The following is an 18,411-nucleotide window of genomic DNA, read 5'->3' as shown; positions in this document are numbered from 1 at the left end:
GGACTATTAAGGATTGCATCCCGTGCATATTCTACACTATAGCCTGTAACTGATTCAGCTTCCGCTTCTGGGAGATCAAACGGAGCTAGATTAGTTTCTGCTAGAACATAACCAATACAGGGAACAAGGGAATACCGAACCATATCTGCTTTTGCGCCATGACAATATATATACTTATTTTGTAGAAAATAAATAAAAAAAATTACATTTATAATGTATTTGAAAAGAATGCTTGATGTTATAAGGTTCTTTAGAATATATAATTAAATTTATACCATTTAGTGAATTTTATGTTAAAATATATATAACCTAATTTTGCTAAATTAATAAAAATATTTATAAATTTTGCATTTTATCTTAAAAATACTTTTGAACGTACATTAGCATGGCGTACTTCTCCTGTTTGAACCGGGGTTTGAAACCAAACTTCTCCTCAGGAGGATAGATGGGTCGATTAAGGTGAAATCCAATGTAGATCCAACTTTCTATTCACTCGTGGGATCCGGGCGGTCCGGGGGGGACCACTTCGACTCCTCTCTTCTCGAGAATCCATACATCCCTTATCAGTATATGGACAGCTATCTCTCGAGCACATGTTTAGGTTCGGTCTCAATGGAAAAATAAAACAAAGCACCTAACAACGTATCTTCACAGACCAAGAGTTACGAGATTGCCCCTTTCATTCTCGAGATTTTAAAAAATGTATTTCTTGTCCATAATTTATTAAAAAAAATATCCCATTAAAAAAAAATTTAAAAAGTACCGTTGTACCTTCACGAGTGATCTAAGAGAGGTAGATTGACGTTTCTGTTCATATATTGCTGGTAAATTTTTTTTTTTTTAACTTTTTTGTATAAAGATTAACGGCATTAATGCAGTTATAAGAACTGATTTAATCGGTAAAAAAAAGTTTATTATTAATACACGAACTAATTTACATATGTTCAAATCGAAAAAATGATCGGAAAGAAAAAAGGGAATATGAATTAAGAAGTCAAACTTAATAGTTCTTCTAAGTACTCAACACCCAAATCCTCAAAAACAACTACATTTTTCTTCTTCTTCATCTTCTTCTCCATCTTCTCGGCTTCTGCCATCTTCTTCCTCCGTATCGTGTGACGTCGTTTGAGCGCCAAGACAGGCGAGCACCCGACCTCCCACCGATACTTCATTTCATAGAGCGACTCTCGAACAACCTCCACTGGAAAATTGAGTGTAGCTAATGCACCTCTCATGCAAAACGCAGCTTGGTCATAAGCCAATGCCGCAGCCTCCGCACTATCAAATGTCCCCAACCAAACCCTCACCCCTTGTCGAGTCGAGTCTCTTATCTCGGCTGCATACTTCCCCCACGGCCTCCTCCGCACACCTCTATAAGCCCTCTCCTCCTTCGGTGTCCGATCTTCTTGCACAACGATATCGCCGTCTTCTATCTCCTCCTTAACGTGCATCTCCGGAGACAAACAAGGGCTCGAATCAGACGACGACGACGACGACGACGATAACGACATGTCGGCAAATAACATCTCTTCCAAGTAATTGAAGTGAAATGAGAGATGGGAATTCTGTTTTCCGGGAAAATTTTCAAAATTTTCTTGGTAACCAAACAGATGGTTATGAAGGGACATATTTGGAATTAAAGATGGGGTTTTTTGGGAATTATTGAGAGATTTAGGGGCTTGTGGATAAAATAGGAAAGCTAAGAGACCCTTTTTATAAGGGTAAAAAAGGAAGGTTTTTATGATATGGACGAAAATATTATAATACAAAGTTGGTAATATAAAAAATGGGAGGACCATATAAAAGCAAATTAAGACACGTGGGTCAAAGGATTTTGTTTGAGGCTAAGAGGCGGCTGCCTCTAGCTGAGGTTGTCGTGTGAGGGATCTAAATTCTCAACTGTCAATGTCGTTTTTTGCTGACCAAATTCTTATGATTTCCAAAGCTAGACCGATTTGGTTCGAATTCAGATCATGCAGGTTGAATTAAGAACGGGACGAGAAGATTGGGTTAAACTCTGCACGGGAGGTTCATGCCAAGTGGAAATTTTACGAACCAAGAACATAAATAACGTCTAGCTAACTAATCTTAATTTATTTTGTAGTGATATTCAAAACTGTGAGATCCCATGTCGGTTGGAGAGTGGTACAGAGTATTGCTTATAAGAGTGTGGAAACTTCTACCTAGTAGACACGTTTTAAAACCTTGAAAGGAAGCCCAAAAAGGACAATATCTGTTAACGGTAGACTTAGGCTCTTATAGAAGCTCTGACCATTTTGTCGATCGAACTCATCTCGTTAGGTTCGACTATAGGCAGTTGCGAACAAACTTTGCCTTCCCATCTTTCTCTCACCATTGTTCACTCACTTTAATTCGTTACAACCTCACTTCTCGATCGTTGGTTATGCATCTGACCACTTCTCTGTAGTCGATTGCACCTCCTTCACCTATGGTTGTTGTGATATCACATAAATCGAGCTTAAGTTTCCTCTCGACATCACTCTCGGTTCAATTAGTTTCAATTTACTCCTCATTCTCGAACATGTAACATTACAACATCAATGTTCTCCACCGCTTTACACAAGTTTTGAATTCTAAAATTCGGTAAAGGACAAATACGTCATTTACAACTTCTTATATACTAAATAACTTTTATATAATGCATCTATTTAACACAAGCTATATTCATATTGATAATATGAACACGATAGCTCTAATATTTTCCTGCAACAAGATAACGTCACCTATAATCGAGTTAGGTTACTCGGGTGTCATATGATTAAAGATCTTTATTTAAAAACGAGCACCGTTTTCACTTCACTCCATAGATATCTCTCCGCACGACCCGATCACAAATAAATAATCGTAAAGAAGTTTCAAACCAACGTGAATAAATCCCATGGGCGGCTCAATATTTCCCATGGTTTGCTGCCGCCATGAACGTTCACTTCAAATCCTATTACCACAAATTCTTAATTTTAAAAAAATAAATAAATTATATTTTAATATATAATAATGCACTGCCATTATTATTATTAAAATATGACCATTTTTTTATTAGATTAAATATATTTTCAAATTTTAACCTTAACTTTATAATAAGTGAAATAAATTTTTTTAAATATATAGTTTTAATAATTTATTAATTTATTTATAATTAGGGCATGTGAAAAATAAATGTTTGGTTCCTTTGGGATGGTTCATGGAACCAAAATTAGGAGGAAATTAAAAAATAAAAAAAAAGAAAAGACAAAAGGAAAAATAACAATAATAATAATAATAAAAAGATAGTTGACAATAATTGTTATTATCTTGAATTTTTTATTTATTTATTAAATAATAATTGGAGTAAATATTTGACGTAAAATATAATATCAAGTTGATAGTATAAAAAAATATTTAGTCAAAAGTGTATAATTTTAAAATTTGGAAGCTAATAATTAATTTTTTTTCCCACTTGCAAAATCAATTAATTATAATATTCAAAATAATTCTAAGTGGAAAATGACGTCATTAAGAAAAATCAAAGGTCATCCAATAATTGGTCAATTCGCCTGCATTCAACTTCAAGCTTTGCATGCTTCTTTCTTCTCTCTCTCTCTTATCTTATTATTTTTATTTTTTTTTTATTTTATAATTTTCTGACGTGGAAATTTGAGCATTTGACCTCGAGGGCATGGTGCCTTAAGAGTTGAACGGTAAGGTATGATGCCCAAGATTTAGAATTTGGATACGATATCAGATAGCTTTAATGTTTTCACGAGTCTATGACTTTGTTTCTTAGAAAATCCGTGCGGTGGAAGATCTTGAATTTGAGACTTTCTATACAAAAAATATTCTCTTAAACTCTGATGTCCCGCATTGGTTGGGGAGGAGAACAAATCACCCTTTATAAGGGTGTGGAAACTTTTCCCTAGCATACGCGTTTTAAAGCCTTGAGGGGAAGCCCGAATGGGAAAGCCAAAAGAAGACAATGTCTACTAGTGGTGGATTTAGGTCGTTACAAATGGTATCAGAGCCAATCACTGGACGATGTGCCGGCCTTCTCGCTGTTTCCCGAAGGGGGGTAGACACGAGGCGGTGTGCTAGTAAGGTCGCTAGGCCCCAAAGGGTGGTAGATTTAGGGACGGTCCCACATCGATTGGATAAAAGAATGAGTGCCAGCGAGGACGCTGGAGCCCGAAGGGGGGTGGATTGTGATGTCCCTCATTGGTTGGAGAGAAGAACAAATCACCCTTTATAAGGGTGGGCCCGAAGGGGGGTGGATTGTGATGTCTCACATTGGTTGGAGAGGAGAACAAATCACCCTTTATAAGGGTGTGGAAACCTTCCCCTAGCAGATGCGTTTTAAAGCCTTGAGGGGAAGCCCGAATGGGAAAGCCCAAAGAAGACAATATCTACTAGTGGTGGATTTGGTCGTTACAAATGGTATCAGAGCTAGTCACCAGACGATGTGCCGGCCTTCTCGCTGTTCCCCGAAGGGGGTAGACACGAGGCGGTGTGCTAGTAAGGACGCTGGGCCCCAAAAGGGGGTAGATTTGGGGACGGTCCCACATCGATTGGATAAAAGAATGAGCGTCCCCCAAAGGGGGTAGATTTGGGGACGGTCCCACATCGATTGGATAAAAGAATGAGCGTCCCCCAAAGGGGGGTAGATTTGGGGACGGTCCCACATCGATTGGATAAAAGAATGAGCGTCCCCCAAAGGGGGGTAGATTTGGGGACGGTCCCACATCGATTGGATAAAAGAATGAGTGCCGGGTGGATTGCGATATCCCACATTGGTTGGAGAGGAGAACAAATCACCCTTGGTGTGGAAACCTTCCCCTAGCAGACGGCTTTTAAAGCCTTGAGGGGAAGCCCAACGGCTCAAGATAAGCCTCATGAAAACCTTATATTCTCTGAGGAGGTTCTACCCCGTGGAAATGCTCTTTAATGGAACTTTAGCTTTATCTGGTCGTGGCCAAGAAGGAATGTCCGACTTATTAATTTATCCGGTAAACTACTGGAGGCTCATGCCCAATTATGGGCTCTTCAATATAGGAGCCTTCTATACCTAAAGCCTACACCATTGGGCTCGGCCCATTTGGATGAGGAAAATTTTCTCACCTACCCTTTTCAAAATAACATTTATTATAAATTCTATTTTTTTTAAAATTTTTTTTTTTTTAATTTGACGAGGTTCTCTAATCATCGACTCGAACATCTATGCATACAACTTGAATCGTTCAATAATGCACCAAGTCTCTGCGTACCGTTTAACTAAATCGTGACTCTAGTCCCTTTACTCACTTGAAGCTCAAGCCTTGTGATTGAACTTTATCTCGACGCTAGGTCAATACCTTTTGAACTCCTTGCAACATCATTTATCACCATTTTGGTTATCGATTACACAACCATTGTCAGTCCAAGTATTAAGGTATCGTCGGACCTTGTTGGTGACTCGAGCACAGTTATCTAAAATCAATTCACGAGTTTGTGTTTGTAATCGAGACCTACCCATCTAAAATCATTCAATTCAACACTTTTAACCACAACAGGTCAAACTCAATTTCCAACCATTGAAAAGAGAGGAGAAGAGAGTGTGTGTCAATTTCGATAACACACAAAAAAAAGTGGTTTGAATATGTTCATACCCCGTTGACTCGAGACCCATTTCAAATAGGATAATTTTTTTTTTCTCATTAGCGAAACAGAATTAGGGATGGAGATTATACTCCCCATATAACAGAGCCCGTTACGTATCGCCACCAGTTTCACGATTTTAAAACATGTTAACTAGGGAGAAGTTTGAACACTTCGTTCTCCTCTTTAACTGATACGAGATCTCACAATCCATCTCAGTGGGGACCTAGTGTTCTCACATACTGCTCAGACTCTAATACCATTTGTAATAGCCAAGACCTACCGCTTTGGCCCATTACGTATATTCGCTCTTCTCTACAACGGATGGGTATAAATGAAATAGGAGGCGAAAACAAGTAGTAATCGTTCTTGGGTGACGGCTGAAAATGAATGCAGTAAAGTTAAAAGGAATCAATGAATTGATCTTCCCAGAAGCTTCCCTCTCAAAATAAGACAATTTCAACATTCAAACATGGCTGACTTGATTTCTACAATATATAATTCCAATATAAATCCCACAGATTTCTACTAATTTTGCCTCCATTTTTGAAATCAAAATCTGCTCTGTTTCACACTCTAATAATTACAACCCAGAGAAGCAAAAAAATGGAAGGAAAAAGGCCCACAAACGAACGAAAGAAATCGCCAAACGAAGCTCGTTACCGAGGAATACGGCGGCGGCCATGGGGGAAATTTGCGGCGGAGATTCGAGATCCGTCCAGGAATGGCGCTCGGCTCTGGCTAGGAACGTTCGACACGGCGGAGGAAGCAGCGAGGGCGTACGATCAAGCGGCGTATGCGTTCAGAGGGCATTTAGCGATTCTCAATTTCCCGAATGAGTACCAAAGTGGAAACCCTAATTCTGAGGCGGCGTTTGGTGGTTCTACGGCGGCGCCGTCTTCATCGACGGCGTTTTCTGGGAATTATTCCGGCAGCAATGGGAGCCATGGATCCAACGATGTGATTGAGTTGGAGTATTTGGATAATGAGGTTTTGGAAGAGCTTTTGCAATCGGACGATGAAGGATTCAATCGGAAGAACTGAAGAATTTTGAAATGTTGATCCAAAAAAAAAAAAAAAAAACTTTATTTGATAATGTTGGTAAATTATTATTATTATTATTATTAATATATATATTTGTTCTAAAAATTAGGAACATAATTCAGACAATGTGGGTCAAATTAGAATAATATAAATTTTTAGTTTCGAATTACACGAGCGAAAAATATAATAAATATATTACATAGTTCAGAGCACGTGGGTCAAATTTGACCATTTGACCTTTTCCATTAGTACGATAGAGATGGGAGGACGAGAGTGAGATAAGGAGAATAGAGAGAGACGGAGGAAGCTACGTATAATAGCTCAAACTCACTGCTAAGAGATATTGTCCACTTTTGCTCGTTACGTATTGTCGTCAGCCTCATGGTTTTAAAATGTGTCTACTAAATAGAAATTATAAAACATGTTTTGTTATTTGTAACAGTCCAAGCCCATTATTAGTAGATATTATCTGCTTTGATCCATTGTGGGCTCAACGTCTGGCTCTAATACTATTTGTAACAACCCAAGCCCACGGTAGATATTATCAGCTTTGGCCCGTTACGTATCATCGTCAGTCTCATGTATGGAGAGGTTTTCACACCCTTATAAGGAATGTTTCATTCTCCTCTCCAACCGATGTGGGAGGACGAGAGTGGGAGGACTAGTAGATATTGTCCACTTTTGCCTGTTACGTATTGCCGTCAGCTTCACATCTTTAAAACGCGTCTATTAGAGAGAGGTTTCCACACCCTTATAAGAAATTATTTGTTCCCCTCTACAACCGACGTGGGATCTCACAACCCACATCTCTTGGGGTTCCAACGTCTGACTCTAATACTATTAACACAAGCTCACCGCTAGTAGATATTATCTTCTTTGACTTATTATGCATCGTTGTCAGTCTCATGGTTTTAAAACACGTCTACTATGGAGAGGTTTCTACACCACGTTCTCCTCTCCAACCGATGTGGGATCTCACACTACGACAAGCAAAAACAATGCTGGAGACGACAGAACGAGAGAGAGTGAAAGAAAAGTCACCCGTCACCCGTCACCCGTCACTCGTCACCTCATGCAAAATCATAATTTACCAAACTTAAAAAGAAAAAAAATGAAAATTTATCTAAACAAATGGTAATGATGAGGTGAAGTGTCAAACATAGAAACATAAACAATCATTTGAAATTCTAATAATTTTTCAAAGGACACACATATTGACCAACCACCACCATCAATGGATTTGAAAAAGTCAAACCAAAAGAAAGAAAGTGACCCTTTTTTCTATTGAATTCTTCTTTCTCGACTAACGAAAGTCTGCCACGGACCTAAAAATGTTCTAGAGACATTACAACATGTGTCTCGAGATCGTTAAACGAGTATTAAAATGTAGATGTGATATCTGAGGTGGTAGGCTATAGTGCCAAAAAGTCGACCATCGGTCACGTTAACTACTCCTCCCTCACAGATCAACACAAGGCTATAGTGCCTTTTTTCATTTTGCCATCCATGTAACGTGTCGTTTTAACCTGTTATATATCGTCGTCATCTCACAATTTTAAAACATGTCTGCTATGGAGAGGGTCTTGCTGTCTTGCACCATCAGGTGACTGATTCTGATACCATTAGTAACAATCCAAGCTCATTGCTAGCAGATTTCGTCAGTTTTAGTCTGTTACATATCGTCGTCATACTCACGGTTTTAAAACGTGTCTACTAGGGAGAGGTTTCCACACCCTTATAAGAAATGATTCGTTCCCCTCTCTAACCGATGTAGCATCTCAAAAATTTATAGTTGATCAGATTCAAACTATTCATGTACATACGAAACATTACATCGTACTATATTAACTATTATCGTTTTAAGATAGAACAATACGATCGTTCATACATTAAACGACACCATAATAAGATCGTACGTTAATATATGATTGGATTACACGATGTTTCAAACAACAATCATATTTAAATCTTCATTAAACATTCTCAAATCTTTAAGGATCATTGTAATCTTAATCGGCAGCCAACCTTTGCTTGTAGTTTTCAGAAGGCAATTTGACATGAGTAGCCAATCCAATGACTTGAAGAAGCTTAATAATATACCAACCAAAATCAATCTGCCACCATTCATGACCATGCCTTGCTGAGTACTCAAATGCATGGTGATTGTTATGCCATCCTTCTCCAAACGTAAGTAAAGCCACCAACCTATAAAAACATATCAAATAATCAATATGTGAGGTGGGTCGGGAATTTCAGGGTAGGGGATAACTCCTGTCATCGGCCTTGTTTAGATAACCGAGAAGAAATCTCTATCCACTCTCTTCTAGTGGGGTGGGTCGAGAATTTGAGAGTAGGAGATAGTTCCCGTCCTCAGTTCTGTTTAGATAACCGAGAAGAAATATCTCTCCACTCCCTTCTAGTGAGGTGGGTTGGGAATTTGAGAGTAGGGGATAATTCCCGTCCTCAGCCCCGTTTAGATAACCGAGAAGAAATCTCTCTCAACTCCCTTCTAGTGGGGTGGGTCGGGAATTTGAGAGTAGGGGATAGTTCCCGTCCTCGACCCCGTTTAGATAACCGAGAAGAAATCTCTCTCCACTCTCTTCTAGTGAGGTGGGTCGGGAATTTGAGAGTAGGGGATAGTTCCTTCCTCAGCCCCGTTTAGATAACCGAGAAGAAATCTCTCTCCACTCTCTTCTAGTGAGGTGGGTCGTGAATTTGAGAGTAGGGGATAGTTCCTTCCTCAGTCCCGTTTAGATAACCGAGAAGAAATCTCTCTCCACTCTCTTCTAGTGAGGTGGGTCGGGAATTTGAGAGTAGGGGATAGTTCCTTCCTCAGCCCCGTTTAGATAACCGAGAAGAAATCTCTCTCCACTCCCTTCTAGTGAGGTGGGTCGGGAATTTGAGAGTAGTGGATAATTTCCGTCCTCGGTCTCGTTTAGATAACCGAGAAGAAATATCTCTCCACTCCCTTCTAGTGAGGTGGGTCGGAAATTTAAGAGTAGGGGATAGTTCCCGTCCTCAGCCCCGTTTAGATAACCGAGAAGAAATTTCTCTCCACTCCCTTTTTCATTCACTGTTTAAATAGACACTCTCTGCTCGGTAGGTTAATGAGCAACTATAAGGAGAGAAGTATCTTACCAATTGTTCCTCGACATGTCTCCCGTGTTCCATGGTTGCTTTCCCCAGATATGACATACTGAGTTTACCATAGATGTTATGTGCAAGCTTAGTACGAACCTCACCGACTACGAATAGTTAAGAAAAACAAAAACGATTTTTGTTACTACAATATTTGGTAAAAAGGGTTCGAAAAAGAGGTAAAAAAGAGAGTAATTTACCATTCCCCATATGATAAAAGGAGCTCCTCCAATAGCATACAACAATACCAAGAGAGCTAGTGGATGAAGAAAATATGTTCTATGCATGAACTTATAGAAGGATTGATTCAACAAGTCATTGACATTGTCTGGATATCCATGCTTCATGAACGACATAAACTTGCTTCTTTCAATCTTTTGAGAAGTATTATAGTTTGGACACACTTTTTTGGTCAAATTATACGAATCAAAAAGCCACGCGATTTGACTAAACCAAAATCCGTAAATAGGACTATGTGGGTCTCGTTCCGAATCAACATATCGATGATGACATCTGTGTGTACTCACCCAATCAATCGGATCACCCTGAAATTAAAAAACGTAATAGATATTTAGAATGCTCGGGAGAAATTCAGCTTAATCATAGTAAGGATTCAATCAAACCAAACCTGGAGTGCGTGAGCTCCACAATAAGCAAGTGAATACTCGAGCCATTTAGGGAGTTTGAAGCTTCGATGTGCGAGATTTCTATGATACGAAACACTAATACCTATACCTGTTAGATTGGCTAATAGTATAGCAAGAAAGAAACGACCCCAAGTAAAACAAAACGGTGCGAAAACGCAAAGAAGATGCAAAATTAGAAAGACCAAAGCAAGATTTTTATCCAACTTGGTCCACTTTTTCCTCCTAAAGAGGCTTGGAGGAGAGTTGATCACCATATCCTTTGGCTCTTGTTTGGTTGCTTCCATTAGGGTTTGTATTCGTTGAGGGCTCGTAATGGTGCATTTATACTTGTGAAGCGTGACAAATATCTAGCTCAAATATTTGTTTATAATCCCAAAGTCTCCAACCACATTCACCACAACATTTATGAACTGATGGTTGGATGTTGTATCGCCCCGAACACCAACCTTAGAATTATGTTCAAGTAATAACTTAAAGAGTCTATAGTATATGAATAAAGTTGGTGTCTTATCCGAATAACACGGTTATATCCCACTCTATAATTGTTACAAATGATTTGATCCAAATCGTTATATCCCACTGTGTTTTTTGATTTGTATGAGTGATCATGACTTTTGTAGCTGATTCGGGTACCATTTTGGGAACTTGACCAAATGGGTAGCTACGGTAAACGTAATTACAGGAAGAACTTTTGGCCCATCTATAATTACAAACAACTCGTGAAGAATCCACTTGCTTGTAATACTTATATCAACGTTCAGTTTTGTTTAATTCTAAACTAAAATCAAAGTCGATTCTAACACTTACGTTACGTGAATGAACCATTATTCTCAACAGCATGGCCATCGGTTGAGCCATTACCTCGACATCAATATTAAGAAAAATAATTAAAGCTCAAGCATGGGTCGTTCGAGAACCATCAATTGTTCTAAGTTAGAATAATAAAACATGGGCACATTGGTGTAACTATGGTCCATTTTATTAATAGACTAAGGCAATGACAGTTGAAATAGAAAAATAATAATTTTTTTTTCTATCACTATTTAATTTAAATTGTATTTTTATCTCTATTTTTTTTTTCAAAATTTCATATATTTTCTCTATTATAAATTAATAAAATTCGTAGTTTAAAATTTTAATTAAAATTAGAATTTTCGAATAATTAATTAAATATATTAAAAGAGTTTATTGGACCAAATTTTAAGAAGATAAAGTGAGGGTTATATGACAAATATTTAATGTACAATGCAGGAATTTAATTCCATCCTAAAAATTAGAATGGTAAATAAATGAACTGGGACCCACCTATATCAATCGGTGCACCGTCTTTTTTTGGTGGCTCAATTATAGAAATTTTATAGTATATGTGAGTGAAGACAAGACATGTTGAAATGACTGAACATGTGAGTGAAGACAAGACATGTTGGAATGAGAAAGCAAGTAACGTGACCATGTCATAGGGGAATGTCGAAGCCATCCTGAATCTTGACATAGATCATTACAAAAGATAAGTCGGTTCGTGTTTGAACGCATCCCATCATAGTAATGGTCATAATTGACAAAACATGTTGGAATGACTCATATTGGTCTGTAAGGATAGTCTTCGCTCTTAAGAAACGAGAAGGTGGGTAACGTGACCATGTCATAAGGGAATGTTGGAGCCATCTCGAATCTTGACATAGATCGTTACAAAATATAAGTCGGCCCGTGTTTGAACGCATCCCATCGTAGTAATTGTCATAATTGACAAAACATGTTGGAATGACTCATATTGGTCTGTAAGGATAGTCTCCGCTCTTAAGAAACGAGAAGGTGGGTAACGTGACCATGTCATAAGGGAATGTTGGAGCCATCTCGAATCTTGACATAGATCGTTACAAAATATAAGTCGGCCCATGTTTGAACGCATCCATCGTAGTAATTGTCATAATTGACAAGACATGTTGGAATGACTCATATTGGTCTGTAAGGATAGTCTCCGCTCTTAAGAAACGAGAAGGTGGGTAACGTGATCATGTCATAGGAAAATGTTGGAGCCATCCCGAATCTTGACATAGATTGTTACAAAAGATAAGTCGGCCCGTGTTTGAACGCATCCCGTGGTCATAATTGAGTAGATACATGTGAATTCGTTCATTCTATGACATTAATGTCACAGTGTTTGTTGCATATACAGTCAAATATCTTAAATCCCTCTCCATTCTGTTGGTGAAGGAAATGGTTATGGCTGACTTATTAGGTCACCTTCATAAATTTAAGATATGTTACCATTAATGGCAACTCATACATACTTCACTATTTATATCGTTGAGAATCACGTGAACCGAGACAAAGCACGTTGAAAAAATTTAAACTGGTTTTGCAGTTGAAACGTAGGTAGCATGATCGAATCAAAATGTTAAGATCGTTACATGCTTAATCCAAATTTTATTAAACGGTTTATGTCTGATCTAGATGATTAACTCGATAATCAAATTATTATTTGAACATTATAAAACGAGCTTTTCGTTTTCCGGTTAAATTAACCTTCTTTTTTAATAATTAATATTTTATTAAATAAATATGAAATTTCTCGTTTAATCGTAACTCTTAAATTTTTTTCTAGCCCATACCTGATTTATGTAAAATTCCTCGAAACCAACATAAACCCTTTTTTATTCTTCTTCTTACGTGATGTAACGACCTAAGTCCACTGCTAGCTACCATGCCTTCTTTGGACTTTTCCTTTCGGGCTTACCCTCAAGATTTTTAAAACGGGTCTAGTAGAGAGAGGTTTCCATACTTTTATAGAGGGTGTTTAGTTCTCCCCCTCAACTGGTGTGGGATATCACAATCCACCTCGTTCCTTTCTCCAATCGATGTGGGACCCCCACCAAATCCACCTCCCTTAGGGGCTCAGCGTCTTTACTAGCACACCGCCTCGTGTCTACCCCTTCAGGGAACAACCTCCTCGCTGGCACATCGTCCAATGTCTCTGATACCATTGTAACAGCCCAAGCTCACCGCTAGCAGATATTGTTCTCTTTGGGCTTTCCCTTTCTTGCTTACCCTCTAAGGTCTTTAAAACGCGTCTACTAGAGAGAGGTTTCCACACTTTTATAGACGGTGTTTTGTTCTCCCCTCAACCGATGTGGGATATACAATCCACCCCTGTTCAGGGCGCAATGTCCTCGCTGGCGCTCGTTCCTTTCTCCAATTGATGTGGGATCCCCACCAAATCCACCCCTCTTCGGGACCAACGTCCTTGCTGGCACACTGCCTCATGTCTACCCCCCTTCGGAGAATAATCTTCTTGCTGGTACATCGCCTGGTGTCTGGCTATGATACCGTTTGTAACGGTCCAAGCCCACCGTTAGCGGATATTGTCCTTTTTGGCATTTCCTTTTGAGCTTACTCTCAAGGGTTTTAAAACACGACTACTAAGGAGAAGTGTCCACACTCTTATAAAAGGTGTTTCATTCTCCTCCTCAACCGATGTGGGATGTCACACACGCGGTGTCGTTGGGTCTATGTGAACACCACGTCTCACCCTACAGGTAAGTTGTTTATTGAGTGTTATTATATGTACGACTCATTTTTTTTTTTTTTTTTTTTTTTTTTTTATGTTTTTAGATGGAACTTCATGTTGCACGGTTTAGACGAGAGCTTTAAAGTTCAAAGACTTGTACCTACTTAAAGCACAAAAATCTAAATAGCTTTTCGACATGTTGTCCTATGACACAAAATGCCCCAAACACGAAAAGTACAACTGTAAAAATGTAAATCTTGAGTCGATTTGATTCGTAAAGTGTTATTTTTTCTAACGGAATATGTTATTTGATGATACTATACGATATTTTTGTTTACATCGTGAAATAAGGTATTAGTCAACATAGAAAACGAAACAATTTTAAGAGCGATCGGAGCCAATACACTCCATCACCGCCTTGGTATCGCTAGCCCTTGGTAGGTAGTTTCGTTGAAAGTCTTTGAACTTGAGGGCTCGATATCGTGGAGGGTTGGCTTCATTTATCAAACATTTTGCTGGTTTCATAGTCACTTCATCCTTTGGATACACCAAATACGTTAGGCTTTGTCGAGATATTTTCGCGTTCGTCACGGCTCGGTGTTCTGCTGCTTTTAACTTCCCATTACTAATCACCTACGTAACAACCATCATATAAGTAAATCTTCCAAGAAACACGGGTCAAACTCACTTTAAACGTACCTGTAGAACGAAGCCAATGTTAACAACAAACGCGTTATCGATAGGATGAACGCCAATCCATTGACCATCCTTGAGGACTTGAAGGCCATTGACCTCTTGAAACAAGATGGTGATGAGGCTTGGATCACAATGTTGGCTCAATCCCAAGGTCAAGCTCGGGTTTGGACACGGTGGGTAATGGTTAACCAACATCAACGGATTTTCACTCATTTCACCCCCTAAGTATCCTCTCCCGAGTCCCAATCCTTCGCTTACGAGTTCTAATATCTCCAAAACCAACGCTCTCATCGCAACACAATACGCTCCGACCACTTCTCTGCAATAAGTCAACAATATCATAATTAAATATTTATTAAAATAATTTTATATTTATAAATAAAAAAAAATAAAAATTAAAAAAGATTATTGATAATTAGTAAAAATGGAAAGGGTATATATGTAATTTTACCTGTATTTTGGGGGATTTTGAGGCCAAAAATGAACATATTTGTCCAAAGGATGGCAGTTGAAGATCAAAGCATCTCTCCAACAGTGAGTTTGTTCCTTCCTATAATTCTCACTACTCGTGTAAACCCTACAACTTTTGTTCGGGTCTCTCGAGCATTCCTTCGCTTTCTCAGCTCCCGACATCGCATGAAATTTTTTGAATATCCTCGTCGTTTCCTCTAATACCCTTCTCGACACTCCGTGGTTTATCACCTAAAACAAGAATTAACTGATTAGGTCATATATTCTCGAGACCGAAACATTTGACAATTTATGAATTATAGTATTATTCAATGTTATTGCCAGCTTTTGAAACTTAAATCGAGTTGACATTTAACTTTTAAGTGGAATTAATTATATTCATGTGCAATCTTTCACGGAAAATAATGGTTGGATGTGACAAAGTTCATCTAATAATTAAAAACGACGAGTATGGGTTTAGATTAAAACTGTCCGACAATGAAATACGAAGAGTTTCTATCTGATGCAAAATTAAATTAAAAAAAATTAACGGTTAAGCTTCAGTTATATTCTGACCTAAAATATTAAAATGTTAGATGAAAATAGTTAAAATATATATTGGGTTTTTTTTTAATTTTAATTTTTTTTACAAAATTATGGTAAAAAAGGTAAGTTTCCAAGGCATATTCATACAAACACTAGAAACTAAAGGGGAAAAGAGACATATTCCCAAGCAAAAAGGTAATATATATATATATATATATATATATATATATATATATATATATATATATATATATGTGAGATCCCACGTCCGTTGGAGTTTGGAACGAAACATTTCTTATAAGGGTGTGAAAACTTCTCTCTAGCAGACACGTTTTAATACCGTGAAGCTGACGGTGATACGTGACAGGCAAAAACAGACAATATCTACTAATGGTGGGCTTGAACCGTTACCATATATGTCTTAATTAAGTAAATTATATTTAGATCAATATAGGTGGGTCGTTGAACATTTACATTATCAAAATTCTAAAAACCCAACTCAAATTTCACGAGACGAAAACAAAATAGTTCGATACGTAACAACAACAAAAAGAAACGAAACAATCAATCATAATCGAAAAAGAATCAGAAATATCGAAGAACACGAAGGAGAGAATTGAAACCTGAAAAAATCCGAATTCTTGAGAAGCATCGAGGATTTTACGAACGAGAAGAGGTCGATCACGGGTAGAGAGATCGAGGACGGGAATGGCGTTGGCCATCGGAACGACGACGTTGCCGGGCCTCTTCTCCGGGGGATAGACATAATCTGGTGGTACAGATTGAACACCCTCCCAATTGGACACGAACTTGACCTCTCCCATGATTTGTATTTGATTTTGCACTGAAAAGAAGGTTTGAGATAGAGAGAGGTGATGAAGCTCCTCCTTTATATACTACTCAGCTATGCCATTAAATAATCACCCAACTTGCTGCACCACATCACTTACATTAATCCCAACTTGCCCCAATATTTTATATATATATATATATACCTTTTTTCTCGGAAACTAGGTCAAATTTGCGCGGAATACAGCAGGTGTGTGCATGAAGCTGAGAGGTTCGATTAGGGTTCTATGGTCGGTCTGCGATGGAGAGGCTATGATGATTTTAAGCATGATAGATCGAGGGTAATCGGCGTACTCGTATTAGTGGGGCATGCTTCTGTAGGCCTTTTAGAGATTGACGATAGTAGTGCTATCAATGTCGAGATAACCAAATCAGAATATGGGATAGAACCTTTGAGGATTTGTTATCTTTTTTGGCACGTTTTCGTCTCTATTTCAAAATTTTACTTGATTTCATGTGAGATCTCACGTTGATTGGAGAAGAAAATGAAACATTATTTACAAGGGTGTGGAAAACGGAAAAGCCCGTAAAAGATAGTATCCCGTATTTACTTAGGCATCTGTCTATGGGATGGGACCGGAATCGAGAAAGCTTTTTTTGTCACCATATTCGCCATTTATTTCAATCCCGATTCTGTGAAATTTTCTATTTTATTATAAGGATCGATATCGAGAATTTTACGTTTTTGTTTTTATGTTCTTATTTTTTAGTTTATTTATTTGGAAAATAAAATATAATAAATATGCTCTAACGTCCGCTCTTTGTCAAAAGTTTTCGGCGCAACTTTTTAAAAAATATATAATTATTATATTACAAAAAAAAAAATATATATATATATATATAATTTATATTCTCATGGACCAATTAAAAAGAATATTATTTTTTTGGAAAAGAAAAAAAATAAAAAAGCAATATTTTATTGGAGGCAAGTCGGTTAATTAATTTATGTGTTTGAAGTTCTCGATACAAATATTAATGGCAATCAATCCTAATTCATTAAACAAATTTAAAAAATGTTCGTTTTAGTCTCTGTATTTTAAATTTTATAATAATTTAATTTTTCTGACTATTCCTACGACACGAACCATTCTGATATATTTTGTCATTACTCACGTGCATTTCAAAATTTTTTTAAGAGGTTAGTCAACATAAAATTGATCCAAGTAAAACAGGTTGGATCAGGAAGATTCTATGATAGAGCCATCGAAAAGAAAAGTGCACTTTGTTGATATAATAGTAAGTTTCATGTCCGTCTTTCTTAGTTATTCTTAAGAATGATGCTCTGATACTATGTTAAGAATGATGCTCTGATACCATGTTAAGAATGATAGCTATGATACCATGTTAAGAATGATGACTCTAATACCATGTTAAGAATGAGAAACAGAAGTGAGATCGAAAGTGCGAGAAACATAGGTGGGATCAAAAGTCCGAGAGTGTGGGATTGAAAGTCCACTGGGATCGAAAGTCCCAGTGGGATCTAAAGTCCACACTTGGACTTTTGATTCCACCCATGTTTCTCGTACTTTCGATCCCACTTCTGTTTCTCATTCTTAACATGATATCAGAGCTATCAATCTTAACATGGTATCAGAGCATCATTCTTAACATGGTATTAGAGCATCATTCTTAACATGGTATCAGAGCTATCATTCTTAACATGGTATCAGAGCCATCATTCTTAACATGATATCAGAGCTATCAATCTTAATATGGTATCAGAGCATCATTCTTAACCTGGTATCAGAGCTATCATTCTTAACCTGGTATCAGAGCTATCATTCTTAACATGGTATCAGAGCCATCATTCTTAACATGGTATCAGAGCCATCATTCTTAACATGGTATCAGAGCATCATTCTTAACATGGTATTAGAGCATCATTTTTAACATGGTATCAGAGCTATC

At 37.7% G+C, this 18,411-nt stretch overlaps 2 protein-coding genes and 2 pseudogenes across 2 annotated transcripts; 1 reads left to right on the top strand and 3 right to left on the bottom strand.

Annotated features, from left to right (window-relative positions):
* Positions 1-901: 901 nt before the first annotated feature.
* Positions 902-1,670, bottom strand: LOC111778817 (ethylene-response factor C3 pseudogene; annotated as a pseudogene).
* A 4,561-nt stretch (positions 1,671-6,231) lies between these two features.
* Positions 6,232-6,899, top strand: LOC111779216 (ethylene-responsive transcription factor ERF098 pseudogene; annotated as a pseudogene).
* A 1,576-nt stretch (positions 6,900-8,475) lies between these two features.
* LOC111779209 (palmitoyl-monogalactosyldiacylglycerol delta-7 desaturase, chloroplastic) lies at positions 8,476-10,762 on the bottom strand. The gene is made up of 4 exons (XM_023659305.2): positions 10,436-10,762; positions 10,008-10,352; positions 9,808-9,914; positions 8,476-8,874 (listed from the first exon to the last, which is right to left on the bottom strand). Exons 1-4 carry the CDS (start codon positions 10,736-10,738, stop codon positions 8,679-8,681), a joined length of 951 nt encoding a protein of 316 aa, XP_023515073.1. The 5' UTR covers positions 10,739-10,762; the 3' UTR covers positions 8,476-8,678.
* A 3,438-nt stretch (positions 10,763-14,200) lies between these two features.
* Positions 14,201-16,566, bottom strand: LOC111779114 (hyoscyamine 6-beta-hydroxylase). Its single transcript, XM_023659185.2, has 4 exons — positions 16,278-16,566; positions 15,110-15,360; positions 14,662-14,977; positions 14,201-14,595 (listed from the first exon to the last, which is right to left on the bottom strand). The coding sequence occupies exons 1-4, from the start codon at positions 16,476-16,478 to the stop codon at positions 14,344-14,346; spliced, it is 1,020 nt and encodes a 339-aa protein (XP_023514953.2). The 5' UTR covers positions 16,479-16,566; the 3' UTR covers positions 14,201-14,343.
* Positions 16,567-18,411: the final 1,845 nt, after the last annotated feature.

Source organism: Cucurbita pepo, chromosome 17 (assembly GCF_057944985.1).
Source record: "Cucurbita pepo subsp. pepo isolate OVF chromosome 17, ASM5794498v1, whole genome shotgun sequence".
Taxonomy (NCBI): Eukaryota; Viridiplantae; Streptophyta; class Magnoliopsida; order Cucurbitales; family Cucurbitaceae; genus Cucurbita; species Cucurbita pepo.
Note: the sequence above shows the minus strand (reverse complement) of the source record. Positions and strands in the feature narration are given on the sequence as shown.

What these genes read in the sequence shown, in the direction of transcription:
- LOC111779209 (XM_023659305.2), bottom strand. Translation starts at nt 10,738, where the DNA reads ATGGAAGCAACCAAACAAGAGCCAAAGGATATGGTGATCAACTCTCCT. An exon ending in GTGGAGCTCACGCACTCCAG is followed by an intron (nt 10,353 to 10,435) that starts GTTTGGTTTGAT and finishes TTTTAATTTCAG; the next exon opens with GGTGATCCGATTGATTGGGT. An exon ending in GACATGTCGAGGAACAATTG is followed by an intron (nt 8,875 to 9,807) that starts GTAAGATACTTC and finishes ATGTTTTTATAG; the next exon opens with GTTGGTGGCTTTACTTACGT.
- LOC111779114 (XM_023659185.2), bottom strand. Translation starts at nt 16,478, where the DNA reads ATGGGAGAGGTCAAGTTCGTGTCCAATTGGGAGGGTGTTCAATCTGTA. An exon ending in AAGAATTCGGATTTTTTCAG is followed by an intron (nt 15,361 to 16,277) that starts GTTTCAATTCTC and finishes TTCTTGTTTTAG; the next exon opens with GTGATAAACCACGGAGTGTC. An exon ending in CAAAATCCCCCAAAATACAG is followed by an intron (nt 14,978 to 15,109) that starts GTAAAATTACAT and finishes GACTTATTGCAG; the next exon opens with AGAAGTGGTCGGAGCGTATT.